The sequence below is a fragment of the Scyliorhinus torazame genome, chromosome 1 (genome assembly GCF_047496885.1).
Source record: "Scyliorhinus torazame isolate Kashiwa2021f chromosome 1, sScyTor2.1, whole genome shotgun sequence".
In the NCBI taxonomy this organism is placed as follows: Eukaryota; Metazoa; Chordata; class Chondrichthyes; order Carcharhiniformes; family Scyliorhinidae; genus Scyliorhinus; species Scyliorhinus torazame.
Genome location: NC_092707.1, coordinates 298,580,959 through 298,598,724, shown reverse-complemented (window position 1 = coordinate 298,598,724; position 17,766 = coordinate 298,580,959). Strand labels below are relative to the sequence as shown.

Sequence of the window (17,766 nt, the reverse complement as noted above, 5' to 3'; positions counted from 1 at the left end):
ATTCTCTCTGATTTTGTTTTTGCATTGATTTTTACTGACAGGACTCCACTGTGTTTGAAATGGAAGATGGTGTTGTTAATGTTGTAAGTGCTCACTTTTCTTTCATACTTCTGGTAAATCAAATCATCAATATAACCCAACCCTGCATGGTGAAGCAAGAGAGAGGAAAGGGGGACGTGGTTGCATGTCAACCTGAGCTCTGATTATTGGTAGGGAAAGTATACATGCTAAACTTCAATTATCTCCTCTCCACTCTCATAACCTTGCCTAATATAAAAAAAGGAATGAATTACCAGTTTGATTTAAAATATAATGAAAATAACTTTTGTGTGGCATTTTCCTGAATTTTCAGTATATGTGGGCAGAGGAAGTGGGGGCCGTTGCAGTTGAGTGGCATTTGTCCACAGGTGTACATTGTCCATGTGCTAAACTTCTTAGTAAGATAACTTAAGTTAATTTTTCCTCCTCTCTCGCCCAGATTGACGTCCAATATACCTCTAACACCACTCCAGATGAGATGAATTAATACAACATAGATTGGAGAGTCAATCTTGTGACCGTCCAATTTAGTGCAGTACTTCACTGAACATTTCTTGTTTTTTTTTGAGTTGATGCTTGGTCCTAAAACCGAATCTCGGACTCTGAGATTTAAAAACATTTTAAATATGTTTTGATATTGTTTTTAAGCTTGTGTACGTCACATTCCCATGAACGAGCATTTCAATGCGCCAATGGTTTAGGCAGCCAAGCTGTTCCTTTTAATGATGGGCATTATGTAATATATGATTGGAATGGAAAAGGGCCTATTTCTGATAATAAATTGAATACTAAACTATTAATTTGTACACTGTTTTTCAACTGTGACTCATCTCCGTCCTTGAGCACACTCCCCTCAGAAAAGTAATTTTTGAAAATAAAGTAGCTTTAAATGTAAAATCTGCACTTGCCCTAAATCTAATTTACTTGCTTGCTTCTTTTATTACAAAGTTTAAAGCGGAGTTAAAAATTTAGCAGTTTGGAGATCTTCCTTTTGTAGTAGAAGGTCTAGAGTATGGTGACATGTTAAGACTGTAATGCGTCTTTGGCTGCAGTGATCCAGATAATTCCACCAATTCCACCACTTTCACAAATTGCAACAGTTGAGATTTGAGTTGACTTGTTTGGTCTTGCACTTTTATGTTCATTAGCTTAATTATTTTAAAAAGCAAACTTGGAGTTTTTTTAATCAATTGGAACTGCAAATAAGTAGAAGTTAGAAATTCATAAGATAATATATATATTTTGATGAAATATATAGTGCAAATATGATATGTAAAGATCTTTAAAGTATCTATCTTGATCCAGAAGTGTCCTTGGAGGATTTTTAAGTGAAAATATAAATTTAATGCATGTTCTTGATGTGTTCACTCTATGCCTTGTCGTCCAATTTATATATTTTCTTTTCCCCCAGTGTAAAATTCTTAATGGTATCTGTGATCAGACCAATAGATCTGCCTCAGTTCCTTTGTTAAGCCAGAGTGCTTGTCTAGAGGAGGTTCAGTTATTAAACCTCAAACCAAGTGAAGGACTGGTAAGATGTTTTTAATTTTTTTAAAATATAATTTATTGTCTGTCATGTCATGACTGTGGCACTTTTTTCCTTTCTAATTGGTTGTTTTTGTTTCTTTAGCAATTTATATTTCATAAAATCTTTCTCTGCTGTATCCCACAAAATATCTATTCCGTTGCATTGCCAAGAGTTATTGGCTCTTATGATCCTTCTACCTCGTCTTGCAGTAACAGCAATGCCTTTGAAAATTATGCTTTTAAACATTGTCTTGAGGTGTGGAGAGAATTCCTAAGCAATTCTGTTTGTAGCATGCTAGTATAGTTGCCTGAACTTGCTCAAGTTTTTAAGGCGACTATGCCCCACTCTACATAGCTCTTCTCATGCTTCAGTTGTGTGTTTCATTTAAAAATTGTCTACACTGTCCATTTCCCATTACCCCTACACACCACCAAACAGTAATGCAGCATCTACTATTATTGGGCCATAATTTCATTGGAATGGAAATCAGTGTTGTGTTGCCTTGGTATCCCCTTACTTGCGCTAAAGTAAGCACCAGTTTCAACTGACTCAGGAAAGGGGAGATTTGGGCAGTGTAGACAGTCCCTGGGTAAAGCCCAGGAAGTTACGGGTCATCCTAGAAGCAGAGTGAATGAGGAGATGCCCTTTAGCTGCCATAAAGCAGATGAGTTTAAAGGTCCCATTGCAGATAGCAGGCCAGGGAGAAGGTAAGTAGATGGGATTTAAGGGGGGGGGGGTTGGATTTTGCAGGATCGGACAGGGAGGGGTCAGATGTTTGTCATTGGGGAGTTGCATATTCTGGGGGTGATTGGGACATGAGGGTCAGTTGGGAGGGGGGTTAGTTGCACAGGAGGGTATGGTGTGTGGGGTCGGGACTGGGGTTCAGGTTGCAGTGGGTGTTGGACATTTGGGGGTGCGGGTCGGACACTCTGGGGGGGAGTGGGGGGGGGGGTTGCGGGTTGGATATTGGATGGATAGGGTTTGTGGGGAGATGCGAGGATCGGTGCCTGTCAGGCCAGGGGTGAGGACAGGGGTTGATATCCAGCTGGGTATGGAGGGGTCCAGTTGTGTTGGTTCAGAGGGTGGGGAATCCCATGCAGGTGGTGGGTCGGCCCCTGTCTTTTACATTGAGGTTCAAAGTGCTTTTATCTCTTCTAACCTTTTCAGAGTAACTGTTAGTGTAACATTGTCAGAACTATCTGAAATCAGCAATTTAAATCGCTTTACCAGATAGTTCCCAGCGCAGTGGGGTTGTCTAGGGGAAGTTAGTGCTTTTGGACAATTGCCACTTAAACCCTTGCTGGGGAACGTCTAAGGGATCCCCCAGCACACCTTGGGTATCCCTCTCCCAAAACCTGACACTGGGAGCCAGGAAGTTACAGGTCGTCATTAATTCTGAAACCACTTAAAATTTTATTTCCAATTTATAGCTTGTGATTGGGTGCACAGGACAGCAAAGGAAAAAGACCACTTGCTATTTGAGTTATCGATGGAAAGATTTCTTGTAGCAACTTCCATTTTGTTTGCAAATGTAAGGAAAGGGCCAGACATACTATGGAAAAATATTAACATCTAGAAGAATACTTGTGAGAATGCGTGTAGAATAGTTGGGAGGCAAAAGATGGCTAGGGACCTATGATGTCCAAAGCTATCCACAAGTGGAATTTTCCTTGTGTCTCTTCTAGGAGAGTTGTCCTCTGAACAGTTGATTGTTATAATTAGTCAATAGCTCTGTTATAATTAGTCAATAGCTCTGTTATTGTATCATGAAACTGGCAGGATAGTAGAAGTTGAACTAGATGAACTTTAGGGATTGCTGAATAAAAGAGACTATCCTCTTGCTGTACAATAAGCAATTTTTTTTTTGCAATGTTTGTGTTGAAAATTGATTTTGTAGAATTGTAAGAAGCTTGAATTTAATCAAATGTTTGTGTGTGAAGTACTGATATTCTGCCTGAGCATGAAAGAAGTTAACAGCTGTACTTGTAGTCAACATACACTCATTGTGGAAGTATTTGGGAAAGATCCAAATCATATCCATCTGGGATTACAGCATTGTAGACTGTAAGGAATTTCAGGAATCTCTACTGTGCTGTTTCCATTATTTATGAAGGAGATTGGGTTAGTGAGTTTTGCTGGGAAGGGATTTTCCTAACATGATCACAATTTTTATTTTTAAGAGTTCTCATTAAAGTGAGCAGAGTCTGGAAAGTTGGGGGGAAATTTCCTTTTTGTTTTGGTCAAATTCAGCAGTTTAAATTATCAAACATGTTCAGCCTCACTATACGCAGGAATTGTTAAGTTTATATGTGATTTGACAATTGAACTGATAGCACCACTGAATAGACGTGGCTTTAAGAGAGAAACTGAGCAAAAGTAAACCTGGTTTACCCTTTATAACCCGCACAAGGGCCACGGGGTCAGACCAATTAGTCTCCCCATGAGTCTCGTTGAGTGCAAGCTTCCCCGCTAAGGGGCGAGACCCCATCAGCGGAGTAATGGGCACTATGTATAAAAACTCAACCCAACTGGGAGCTGAGCAGAGAAGTTCCAACTGGGACCTATGTGCAACATGTAAATAGTTTCTTGTTCAAGAAAGAAACAGTTTCTCTTAGCCTCTCGTGTGGACTTCTCTTCTGATACTATATTACATCTCCACCCCACCCCCCCTCCCCTGTTTAAAAACTGAAAGTAAAAGATAGAAATAGCATTTTACTGGGTGGGGTTATTCAAAGTTTATCAACAAGAGTGGGTCACTAATACCACCACTGACTTAGCTGGTCAAGTCCTGAAAGACGTGGCTGCCAAACTGGGCTGGCACCAAGTAGTGATAGAATCAGTATGAGGGAATAACTCAATTGACTTCATCCTCACCAATATATCTTTCGCAGTTGTATTTATCCATGGTGACATTGGTAGGACTGACCACCACCATATAGGCCTCATGGAGACCAAACCCTGTTTTTACTCTCCACCTCCTCCTTTTCATCTTCCTGAAGGCAGGTCCTTGGTGATTATTCGGCACACCACTAGGGGTCGGGTGAGGAGGCAATCCCTGAATGTACCTCAACCAGAACAAGATTTGGACATGTGTTGACAATATTCCATGCTAAGTGGGATAGATGAAAACCAGACACAGGAGTTGGGTATCTTTGAGGCATTGTGGGCCTTGAGGCACTGTGGGCCTTTATGCTACAATATTGTGTATCATTTGGGGCAGCACGGTAGCCTTGTGGATAGCACAATTGCTTCACAGCTCCAGGGTCCCAGGTTCGATTCTGGCTTGGGTCACTGTCTGTGCGGAGTCTGCACATCCTCCCCGTGTGTGCGTGGGTTTCCTCTGGGTGCTCCGGTTTCCTCCCACAGTCCAAAGATGTGCAGGTTAGGTGGATTGGCCATGATAAATTGCCCTTAGTGTCTAAAATTGCCCTTAGTGTTGGGTGGGGTTACTGGGTTATGGGGTTACTGGGTTATGGGGTTACTGGGTTATGGGGTTACTGGGTTATGGGGCTACTGGGTTATGGGGTTACTGGGTTATGGGGTTACTGGGTTATGGGGTTACTGGGTTATGGGGTTACTGGGTTATGGGGTTACTGGGTTATGGGGTTACTGGGTTATGGGGTTACTGGGTTATGGGGATAGGGTGACGGTGTTGACCTTGGGTAGGGTGCTCTTTCCAAGAGCCGGTGCAGACTCGATGGGCCGAATGGCCTCCTTCTGCACTGTAAATTCTATGATCTATGATCACAATATGTAACCTCATGACTGCCCTTATCCTTCACTATAATCAAGCCAGATGATCGGCCTTGTTCAATGAAGAGTGTGGAATAGGATGCCAGGAACATCACCAGAGGTACTTGCAAATGAGACACCAATCTGGCAAAATTATAACACAGGACTACATGCACTGCAAACCGCAATCTATTAATGTTATAAATGGCTAAATAATCCCACAGCCAATGAATCGGGTAAAAATAATCTCCAGTTCTGTCACATCCACTTGGGAAATTAAACAACTAATGGGAGGTGGAGACTCCAGCATCCCATCCTGAATGATGGCGGAGTCGAGGCTGAAGTGTTTGCAGCCAGAAAAGCTGACTGGGTGATTTTGTTTAGCCTCATCTTGAGGCCCCCACTGTACTTAACAAACACAAACGTTTGGGCAATTAAACTTACTGCACATGACATCGAGAAACTGCTGAGTACCCAGATTCAAAGGACTCTAGACCGTAATAATGTCCCAGTTGTACTGCTGATGATCTGTGCTCCAGAACTAACTATTATGTCCTTGGCTAAACTGCTTCAATACAAATGGAAGTGTGAGCTTTGCGCAACAAAATAATTTGTCCAGGTATGTTCGGTCCACAGTTGTCAGCAGTTTTATCAAGTAGCACAAAGGAAGGTAAGTGCAGTTGTTGGATAATGGAATAGACTACCTTCAGCTGACTTCTCTCTAGGTCGGAGGTGGAGCTGTTGGCTGATTATTGCCGTGATTAGCTCAATTTGCATTTGTGTAGATATTTAAGCACCCCCGTGCCTGAAAGCACTAAGACCTGCAACATCCAAGGATGAGCTGATGAGTTGCAAATATTCGGCTCGTGCAACATTTGTACCTCGTGTTAGGCAATGATCTCCAATGACAGATCACCATCACCACCTTCCATTTATAGTCAATAACATTACTCAGTCTCCCACTAACAATGTACTGCAAATCGGGATCACGTTCCGCTACAGTTTACACACCATAATAACTTGGATATATATCACCAAATCTTTATTGTTGCTGGATCAAAAGCATGGAGCTTCCTACTCGGCTGTATTATGGGAACACCTTCCGCTTGCTGCAACAATCTAAAAGGCTATTGTCCATTTCCGATCTCATCTTTTAAGAAAATTTCGCATTTAATTTTGTCGAAAACAATGTGCTCAATAAATTTGACAGGCTAAAACGCACTGAAATGAAATCAAAATACTGTGGACACTAGAAATCTGAAATTTAAAAAAATGCTTGAAGTACTCAGCAGGTTTAGCAGCATAGGATCACAACAGTGCAGATGGAGGCCATTTGGTCCATCAAGTCTGCATCGACTCTCAGAAAGAGCACTGTACCTAGACCCACTCCCCTGCCCCATCCCTTCAACTCCATGCATTGATTATGGCCAATCCACCTAACCTGCATATCTTTGGACTGTGGGGAGAAACGGAGCATCTGGAGGAAACCCGTCTATGGAGAGAGAAACTGTTCTTTTGAAGTGTGGTTTACTGTACTTTCAATTCGGTTTACTGTATTCACTGTTCACGATATGGTTGTTTCTACCTTGGAGAGACCAAAGGCAGACTGGTTAACTGCTTTGCGGAACACCTCTTGTTCAGTCTGTAAGCCCGATCCTGAGCTACCACTTACCTGTCATTTACATTCTCCACCTGGCTCCCACTCTGATCTTTCTGTCTTCAGCCTGCTGCTGCCAGTGCTCCATTGAAATCTTCTTTCGTCTCAACAGTTTACAGCCTTCTGGGCTCAACATTGAACTCAATAATTTTAAATCATAACCTCTGCCCCCATTTTGTTTGGTGTTTTTTATGTTGGCTAATTTTGTTGATACCTTTATTTTGTATTCTGGCAGCTGCCGTCCTGCCAGTCACACCTGTTGTGATCCTTGGCGTCCCTGCCTTGTGGGAAGGATCCGGTTAGGGAACTAATGTTTTGATTGAAATAGAGAGTGTTTGAGATTTAAGGTCCTTTTTTTTTTTAAATTTAGCGTACCCAATTATTATTATTTATTTTTTTGTTCCAATTAAGGGGCAATTTAGCGTGGCCAATCCACCTAACCTGCGCATCTTTGGATTGTGGGGTGAAACCCAGGCAGACATGGAAACAATGTGCAAACTCCACACGGACAGTGACCCAGGGCTGGGATTCGAACCCAGGTCCTCAGTGCCGCAGTCCCAGTGCTAACCACTACGCCACATGCCGCCCTGAGATATAACATACTTAAAGCCACAAGATTCCAGGGGTTTTAAACAAACCAAGATAAACTTTACTATACAAATTCAGAAGATAAAATACTTACAAAATCTATCTTATAGATGAATACATGAGGTACATGACGCCACGGCAGCATAAGGGTTTGCACTATTGCTTCACAGTGCCAGAATCCCAGGTTTGATTCCCAGTTTGGGTTACTGTGTGGAGTTTGCACATTCTCCCCATGTCTGCGTGGGTTTCGTCTGGGTGCTCCGGTTTCCTTCCACAGGTCCCAAAAGACTTGCTGTTAGGTAATTTGGACATTCTGAATTCTCCCTCTGTGTACCCGAACAGGCGCCGTAATGTGGCGACTAGGGACTTTTCACAGTACCTTCATTGCAGTGGTAATGTAAGCCTACTTGTGACAATAAAGATTATTATTATTAAATGAACACACCACTCTACAGAATAAATGCAGCCCAATCTGATTTAATGGATTTCTCAGCAACTCACCCAGAGATTGCTCATAGTGTATAAAACAGTCTCATTGAAACTTTGTCTCTCTCGTGAGGGATTCCAATCTTCACCTTCAATGATCTTGCCTTGGAATTCTCTCGAACATTTTACCCGGGTGCCTTTCTTTGTGAGATAAACAAAGGACAAATACAAGTGTATATTATTAAACACAGTTAACACTTAGCCCTCTTAAATTATCCGAAATAATAATATTGCTCCAAGATTCCTAATACTAGCCATGCCATTGAACTCGGTCGAGCTGCAGGTCCAATTCTCTGAGTTTCTGTCGTGTCAGGGCCTTCGTCCGTGAAGATGGGTCTAATACGCTGCTTCCTTCCATCTCTGGTCTGTCGTCGAACCTTCCCTGTTACCTATGCGCGGGTCTTTGCTCGAGAGGGTTCTGGCCGGTCGATCTTTATTTATTTAGTTATTTTCCAATTAAGGGGCAATTTAGCGTGGCCAATCCACCTACCCTGCACATCTTTGGGTTGTGGGGGTGAGACCCACGCAGACACGGGGAGAATGTGCAAACTCTGCACAGACAGTGACCCGAGGCCGGGATCGAACCTGGGTTCTCGGTGTTGTGAGGTAGCAGTGCTAAACATTGCGCCACCATGTCGCCCCCTGCAGTCAATCTTTATACCCCTCTTCATGCCTTTCCAGAAAGTTCTCTGGCCTTCAACCAATGACTTCTTGGGGCGAAGGCCGCAACACCCAATGGAGTTGCTTATTGCCACTTTGCAGGACACCAGGAACCCACTCCCAGGGGTCCACCTCTAGGTGCATTGTTCACATGTAACCTTACTCCATACATGATAACTGGATGCCAGAAAGTCTAGCTTTATCTGGGCAATCCACAACTATCTTATTGATTTGAATGGGACTGATTATCTCCTGATGTGTTGTTGACAGGGCAGGTCCAGATATGTCCTGGCAGTCTGTCTGTGTTCAGTGTATTCAAACTTGGCCAAGTTCAAATTTCCATCAAGGCTGTCTGGTTCCGAATGTGCTTTCATTTAAAATGTCCAATTCTTAATTTAAAGTATCCAATCGATATCGGGCCTAAAAATCAGGCCGCTGTCCACTTTACCACATGCCTCTCACAGGGTTTCAGTCTCTACTCCTAAGATTACATTCCCTGAATTTCCAAGTACACTCTGGGATCAACTACTAAGCACAATTATCAGCCATGTCAAGCAGAATGGGTGGCACAGTTGCTTCACGGCTCCAGGGCCCCAGGTTCAATTCCCGACATGGGTCATTATCTGTGCAGAGTCTGCACATTCTCCCTGTGTCTGCGTGGGTTTTTTCCGAGTGCTCCGGTTTCCTCCCACAGTCCAAAGATGTGCAGGTTAGGTGGATTGGCCATGCTAAATTGACCTTGGTGTCCAAAAAAAAAAAAGGTTAGATGGGGTATAGGGTGGAGGTGTGGGCTTGGGTAGGGTGATCTTTCCATGGGCCGGTGCAGGCTCGATGGGCCAAATGATCTGCTTCTGCACTGTAAATTCTAGTAAACCCCACTGCTTCACAGGGATACCTTTGCGCAATGGCCCTCTTGACATAAAATGTGCTCTTCTCAGTCCTGTTCTTCACTTGGAGCCTGTTTCTCTGCTCCTTTTTAGTTAAATGGGACCTATTTCTGTCCCTTGCCTTTGTTCCTCACCTGTGACATTTGCTGGCTGACGGACTCAAACTTGACTGTTCACCAACCCTTGAACTAACCTGGTGACCTGTCAAAGCTCCCAAGGATCCCACCTTGTTACTTAGCAGCAACAAATGTAACCAGCATTCCAACATCCTGTACCTTAAATGTTACAATCTCTACAAGCTACAAATTTATATAGCACACAGCCAGAGGATGAATGGATTTCATAACTCACCTCTTCTAGGCGCATCTTTTGTTTCTTGTCCCGTTACCACTCAATTTGACTTTGCATCATAAAACCTTTTTGTCATTGAATCCCTCCTGCCCTACACACAATCACAGGTGTTCTCTTTTGTTCTTCTCACCTGACCCCCTTTCACCTGACCAAAACCTATTGTTTTTCTAATATTTTACAGTTCTGATGAAAAGTCAGAGACCTAAAGCTGTAGCCCAGTTTCTCTCCATGGATACTGCCAACCCTGATGAGTATTTCAGCATTTTCTGTGTGTGTTTTTTTTAAGGATGTACAAAACTTTTCATCTATTAGATGAATGGATATGTTTGACAGGGAGAAGAAACCAGGCATTTTTAGTATAGCAACAAATGATAAGTTGAATATCAAGTACTGCTGGTGTAAATTTTGTTTTGCAGATGAAAATGAATTGAAATGAAAATCGCTTATTGTCACAAGTAGGCTTCAATGAAGTTACTGTGAAAAGCCCCAAGTCGCCACATTCCGGCGCCTGTTCGGGGAGGCTGGTACGGGAATTGAGCCCGCGCTGCTGGCCTGCCGTGGCCTGCTTTAAAAGCCAGCTATTTAGCCCTGTGCTAAACCAGCCCCTATTAGGGGTTAGAAAAAGGTTGAAGCTGCGGGCCAGGTGGGGGAATGGGTGTGGTGGGTGGGGGGGGGGTTGTAGAGGGGGAGAGATGACGGATGAAACCACGTCGTAAGTGAAGTGGGCGAGGATGGGGGCCTCCGGGCCTGCCAGACCCTCACCGCTGCCACCTGTCGCCTATCCTCCGTCTGGCCGTGCAGGTCCTCCCCGAGCTTGTCCTCCAGCCCCTCCTGGTTTTAAGTGCCGCCGAGGTGGCCGCATGTTGTTCCTCCACGAACACGTTGCCCCACTGCTGTGCCAGGTTGTGGAGGGCACAGCAGAACACCAGAAAGCGGGCGACTCTCTGGGAGGTGCAGTGCACCACCAGAGGGGTCGAGGCATCGGAAACGCATGCTCTCAGCAGTCTGATGCACCGCTCAATGATAGCCCGGGTGGCCGCATTGCCTCGCTGTATCGAGTCTCTGCATCGGACACCAGCCTCTTGTATAAGACCAGGGAGGTTATGATGGAGCTGTATAAAACACTGGTTAGGCCACAGCTAAACAGGTGTGCGGTTCTGGTTGCCATACTCTGAAGGATGTGATTGCATTTGAATGGGCACACAGGAGATTCACCAGGATGTTGCCTGGGCTGGAGTGTTTCAGCTATGAAGAGAGACTGATTAGGCTGGGGTCATTCTCCTTCGAGCTGAGAAGACTGGGGGGGGGAATCTGATTGAGGTGTACAAAATTCTGAAGGACAGAGATGGGGTAGATGAGTAGAAACTTCCCCTTTAGTTGACGAGTCAATTATCAGAGCATTTCCCTGCTGTTACCAGACTCTTAAACGACCCTCTTATGGACTGACCTGATTAACACTGCACCCCTGTATGCTTCACCCAATGCCGGTGTTTATGTATTTACATTGTGTACCTTGTGTTGCCCTATTATGTATTCTCTTTTTATTTTATTTTTGTGTACTTCATGATCTCACAGAAAAATACTTTTCACTGTACCTCAGTAAACATGACAATAAACAAATCCAATCTAGATTAGAGGCAATAGGTAGGAAATTGAGCGGGAGTTTGAGGAAAATCTTTTTCACCCACAGGGCAGTGTGAATCTGAAGCACTCTGCCTGAAAGGGTGGTAGTGGCAGGATCTCTCCATGCTTAAGAAGCATTTAGATGAGCACGTGAAACGCCATGGCGGGGCGGCACGGTGGTGCAGTGGTTCGCATTGCTGCCTTGTTGTACTGAGGTCCCAGGATCGATCCCAGCCCCGGGTCACTGTCCATGTGGAGTTTGTACATTCTCCCCGTGTCTATGTGGGTCTCACCCCCACAACCCAAAGATGTCGATTGGCCACCCTAAATTGCCCTTTAATTTGACAAAAGGAATTGGATACTCCATTTTTTTTTTTTTTTTAAAAGAAACTCCATGGCATATAAGGCTACAGACCAAATGCTGGAAAATGGGATTAGAATAGATAGGTGTATTTTGGAGGAGGAGAAGGTGCCGCTGGAAGGGATCAAGGCAAAGTGGGAGGAAGAATTGGGCGAGGGTATGGAGGATGGGTTCTGGTGTGAGGTGCTTCGGAGGGTGAACACCTCCACCCCGTGTGCGAGGTTGGGGCTGATCCAGCTGAAGGTGGTGTATAGAACACACCTCACAAAGGCAAGGATGAGCTTGCTTTAAGGGGGTAGAATGTGTGTGAACGTTGCGGGGGGCCCACAAACCACATTCATATGTTTTGGTCCTATGGAGGATTACTGGAAGGACGTGTTTAGGGTAACCTCTAAAGTGGTACACGTGAAACTGGACCCGGGCCCTCAGGAGGCCTTATTCGGGGTGTCGAACCCAGCAGGCGTTGGAAACGGGTGCTGAGGCAGATGTTGTAGCCTTCGCCTCATGGTCGCCCGAAGGTGGATCCTTTTGGGATGGAGATCAACCTCTCCACCCTGTGCCCTGAAGTGGCGGGGGGGGGGGCCTGCTGGACTTCTTGACGCTTGAAAATGTTAAATTTGAACTGAGGGGAAGGATGGATGGGTTCTACAATTCATGGGCGTCATTCATTATGCACTTTCGAGAATTGCATCACATCGAACATTAGAGAGGCTGGGGGGAGAGGAACTGTATGTGTTAATGGTGACTATGGGTGATTCCTGATTCCTTTTTGTCATTTGTTTATGTCATTGTTATTGATATGGGGATTGACATTACATTCGTTACTGATTATTGTTTATTGTTGGGTGTAAATTTGGGAGAAAATGTGAAAAAGGAGTAGAATAAAAAATATTTTAAAAAAAATAAACATAGATAGGTGCTTGATGGTCGGCACAGACACGATGGGCCAAATGGCTTCTCTGTGCTGTAAAACCCTATTAGCCAGGCCCTAAGCAGGTATCTCCCAACTCGCCCACGCAGCTCAGTGGGGGCCTGTGATCTTCATACGGCACTCCCCGAGCTGATGGCTGCTGACACTTCAACCTAGGCAGCACTGGATGCCCTTTGGCTGACCCTCCAAGCTCCTCGGGGGAACAGAGCATCCCGTCTGGATTCCACTGCGTCCAACATTCTGGCCTGTTCGGCATCCCCAAATCTTGGAGCTGGTCTCCTTGGTGGTATGGCTGCGTCCTGTCTGGGGTTTGCTCGACAAGATCAGTTTAAATGCTGCTCCCCCTTGTTCGTGGGGGGCTGGCGAGCCCGGTCCTGACGAATCAGCCGGCGGGACATCATTCGCAGCGTGAGGCCTTGTTAAGTGGCCCAATTAACAATTGATATCGGTGACTGCCTCGCCGGATCGACTGTCCGGAAGCTCATGGCAGTTCCCGTTCGCTAAACCTTTCCGTTAGATCGCGGCCTCTGTTGCTGGGCCTAGATTTCTGACTCTCAACTTTTAAAATGACTGGAAGAATCCTTGAACTCATTGATCTTGTGCACTGTAACCATGGGTGCCCATGTGAAATAAAGTAGATTAATATTTAATCCCTAAGCACACATGAAGAATCTGTCTGGACTTGCCAATTATAACAAGGAAAGAACTCATGGAAATTGTTTTTCTTGTATTTGAGGAGCAACTTTTTTAATGGATCTACACTCTTTCCCAATTGTGTAGCCATTAGCCTTCCACACATCACATTTCTACAGTTACCAATCCATCAGCCACATCCTCCCCTCTATCTATGATGTCCCTGTCCCAATTAGAACCATTGCGCTCTCATCCTGAACGTTGCACCTTCACTCCCTTAGGTCCAAGGGGGTAAATTTGAATGGATATGGTGGACAGCTGATTTAGCCATCACTGCCAGATCTGGCCTGACCACTTAAAACATGAATCTGCGAAAAGTGCTCACTATTCCTGGAATTCAAAGATAACCCCTGGTTTCTTTACTGTAAGCGACTTTCCTAAGCTCTTCTACCTTGTCTTCCTCACCCTCACCCCTAACACAAAGGCAATCCTTAAAACCATTGTGGGAGTGCATGGGTTTCTTTTTTCACCAAGACTGAAACTATCCGATCAGCTGCCTGTCATCCCATAGCCCTTCAGGCCAAATCCTTGAGTCTGATTCCTTCTCTAGTTTCCCTCCTATCCCACTTCATTATCCTGGTTGATACTCGCCTTCTATTCTCTCGACCATATTCCTACTGACCACCCAATTTCCTTTCTCAGCTCCCATGTTACCTGATGTTATTGGTGGCCCCCTCTTCTCCTAGTCTGACCCCCTCTTCAAATCTTCTGGCATTACCCCATCCAAAAAAAAAATCAACATTTGACCCACTGTCCTTGCAAACTACAGGCCCATCTCCAGCCTCCCTTTCTTCTCCAAAGTCTTGAATCATGTTGCATCCCAAATCCATACCAATGTTGCCTGGAGCTCCATGCTAGAATTCTTCCAGTCCGGTTCCGTCCCTGCCATAATACCACAAATGCGCTTCTCAAAGTCACAAATTACTACTTATCTGACTGTAAAAAGGTGAAGTATCCCTTCCCTTCTCTTCCTTCTCAATATGTTTGCAACCTTTCTCGTAGGTCACACCATCCCCCTCGAATGACTCTGCATCATTGCCCAGCTAAATGGGATGGCACTCGCTTGGTTCCATCCTTATTTATCTACATATACTGACAACACCCAGCTCTAGATCACACCATCACCTCCCTCGACCTTTCTACTGTTGCTGAATGATCAAACTGTTCAACTAGGAATGGATGAGCAGAAATTTCCTCAAATTAAGTATTGGAAAGACTGAGGCGATTGATTCGGCCTCTGCTACAAATGCTGTTCCTTGACTACTGACTCCATCCCTTGCCTCGGCGAATGTCTGAGGCTGAACCAGACTGCTCACAACCTCAATGTCATATTTAATTCCACAATTAGCGTTCAACCATATATTCACACTGTTAGCAATACTGCCTATTTCCATCTCTGCACTGTCAGCTCATCTGCTGCTGAAACACTCATCAACGTTAACTAGACTTGACCATTGCAACAGACTCCTGGCTGGCGCCTCGCGGTTTATCTTCTCCATGTAAGAGCTCACCCAAAAGACTGCTGTCCTTGTCCTAACTTGCAACAAATGCCGTTCGTTCACCATGCCTGTGTTTGCTGACCTAAAATGTCTCGTGGTTAAATAATTACTTAATTTTAAGTTTGTATCTTCAAATGCCTTAATGTCCTGGCCCAACACTATTTCTCTAATTGCCCCTAGCTCAGCAACCCTCCGAGATAGCTGCGCTCCTCTAATTCTGGGCCTCTTGAACATCCCTGATTTTAATCGCCCTACCCTTGATGCACGTATCTTTAGCTGTCTAGGCCCCAACTTCTAGAAATCCCTCCCTAAACCCTCCCATGTCTCTGCCTCACTTTCCTCCTTCAAGGCATAACTTACAACCAAGCTCTTGGACATCTGCTCTGATATCTCCTTATTTGACACCTCACCATATTTTATTGCCTTTGTGAAGCATCTTTGGATGTTTTAATATGTTAAAGTGCTATATAACTAAAATTACAAGTAAAGCTCACTGTTGAATATTGAATACAAGCTGCTAGGAAATTCATGTAACATTTGTTAATCAATTGCAACTTCAATACAAATATCCTTTCTGGACACGAGTCTTCATAGATATCATAAATTTCAAAATAAATCAGTTAAGTGGAGATTGGAACACTTACATGTATTGGAGGAAAGATTCATTAAAAAAATGTATACTTTTTAAATTTTTTAAGTACCCAATTTCTTTTTCCAATTAAAGGGCAATTTAGCGTGGCCAATTCACCTACCCCACCACATCTTTTGAGGGGTGAGACCCCGCAGACACGGGGAGATTATGCAGAATCCTCACGGACAGTGACCCTGGGCCAGGATCAAACCCAGGTCCTCGGCACCATAAGACAGCAGTGCTAGTCAAAATTATTTGTGGGTGAATCCGTGGCGACAAGGCTGAAACGAAGGACGCAATCCAATGGCCACACTACGCCCGAAAACCAGCTCGCCGTGGCACAGCATTGCCGATTAAAAGCCGAGACCCCGCTCCCAGGATCTACCCAGCTCTCAATGCCTTGCGCGATCTAACGTGATCGGTAGAGATGTTGCAATGTAAAACCTGCCCATTATGAGCGGATCACGTCTTAGCTAATTTGCATATTCAAGCAAGACAGCTAATTTCCCAAGGTAACCGAGGCATTGGTATCTAACCCCTTCTTCTTGGAGACCTCGGGTGAGTGCCGTTCAGCTCTGGTCCCCACAAATGGGGACCAGATGGAACAGCACCCGTGGGGGTCTCCCAGGGGATCGGAGGCCTTCGGGTGCATGCCCTTTGGCCAGGTTGGCACCCTAGCATTGCTGGTGCCACCTGGGCACCCAGGCAGTGCCACTTGGGTGTCAGCTTGGCCCTGCCAAGGTGCCCCGGTAGCACTGCCAGCTGGCAGGAGCACCGCCAGGTTGGCCGTGCCAAGGTGCCTCGGCCGCACATTTCCTGCTAAGGCCCCTTCTTTAATGCGAGTGGCATTGTATAGCCACGTGTTTCTCGGCGCTGCGAGCACTGGGAAACATGCGGCTCAATGCGCTCGCTATGGAACTTTGTTCCCATTAGTTGAATCACGCCCTAAATAAATAAAGACACTTGTCAGAGTGAAGAAGCAAGTGAAGAAACATTTATTCTTCGGTCCAATGCTAAATGTTCAATTATGTATTTGTGCCTGAATATTTCATATATTTAAGGACCTAATCAGCTTCAGAACAATTATAACCTAAAAGACCAGGGCAAAAAATGAACGAGTAAATAGAATGTCAAAAGTTCGGTATGCTGAACTGAAAAACAGAAGCAACAGTGAACCAAAATGCATTTGAGCATAATTTGGTATTAAGGCTAAATCAGCATCAACAATCAATAAATAGCTGTTAAATAATTAAATGCAGAGAAGATAATGGTAATACTGCAGAATTTAGGAATTTGTGGGCACTGCCTGTTCCAGATGACAACACCAATGAGAAATGTGCATCTGGAATCATTTTCAGCTCTTTCATTGAGCTGAAGTATGAATTAGTGACAGTCTGACACACAAAGAAACTGAGAAGAGCTTGATGGTTTACTCTAGCTACATGAAAGATGCAGGTATAGACCTAGGTACAAAATTTATACCCTAGGATCATGGATGTTGTTTTCATTATTATTTGTTTTTACAGGATGTGGGCTTCGCTGGCTAAGACCGCATTTGTTATCTTTTCCTAATTTCCCTTGAAGGTGGTGGTGAGCTGCCTTCTTGAACCGCTACAGTCCATGTGGTATAGGTACACCCACAGTGCTGTTAGAAGGAAGTTCCAGAATTTTGACCAAGTGACAATGAAGAAACAGATATATGGTGTGTGGTTTGGTGGGGAACTTCCAGGTGGTGGATTTCCCAGGTATCTGTTGTCCTTTTCCTTCTAGATGGTAGTGGTCGTGAGTTTGGTAGGTGCTGCCTAAGGAGCCTTGGTGAGTTCCAGCAGTGCATCTTGTAGATGATATACACTTACTGCTCCTGTGAGTCAGTGGTGGAGGGAGTGAATGTTTATGTAAGGGGTGCCAATGAAGCGAGCTGCTTTATCCTGGATGGTGTTGAGCTTCTTCAGTGTTGTTTTTCCATCAGGCAGAAGAAACAAAAGTCTGAGAGCACAGAGGTGAAAATATAACCGAGAGATAGAAAGGGAGCATGGATGCTAACAGATTCAAAGACAGCTTCCCCCTCTGTACCAGACTCCTGAATGACCCTCTTATGGA

At 44.5% G+C, this 17,766-nt stretch overlaps 1 protein-coding gene across 2 annotated transcripts in view; it reads left to right on the top strand.

Moving 5' to 3' along the window:
* Positions 1-17,766, top strand: part of cnksr3 (cnksr family member 3) — a 156,668-nt gene that overhangs the window by 101,042 nt on the left and 37,860 nt on the right. For both annotated transcript variants that reach the window (XM_072507725.1, XM_072507719.1), the window contains exons 5-6: positions 42-83; positions 1,451-1,570. In XM_072507725.1, coding sequence (XP_072363826.1) covers positions 42-83; positions 1,451-1,570 — 162 coding nt within the window. The remainder of the gene's footprint in view (positions 1-41; positions 84-1,450; positions 1,571-17,766) is intronic.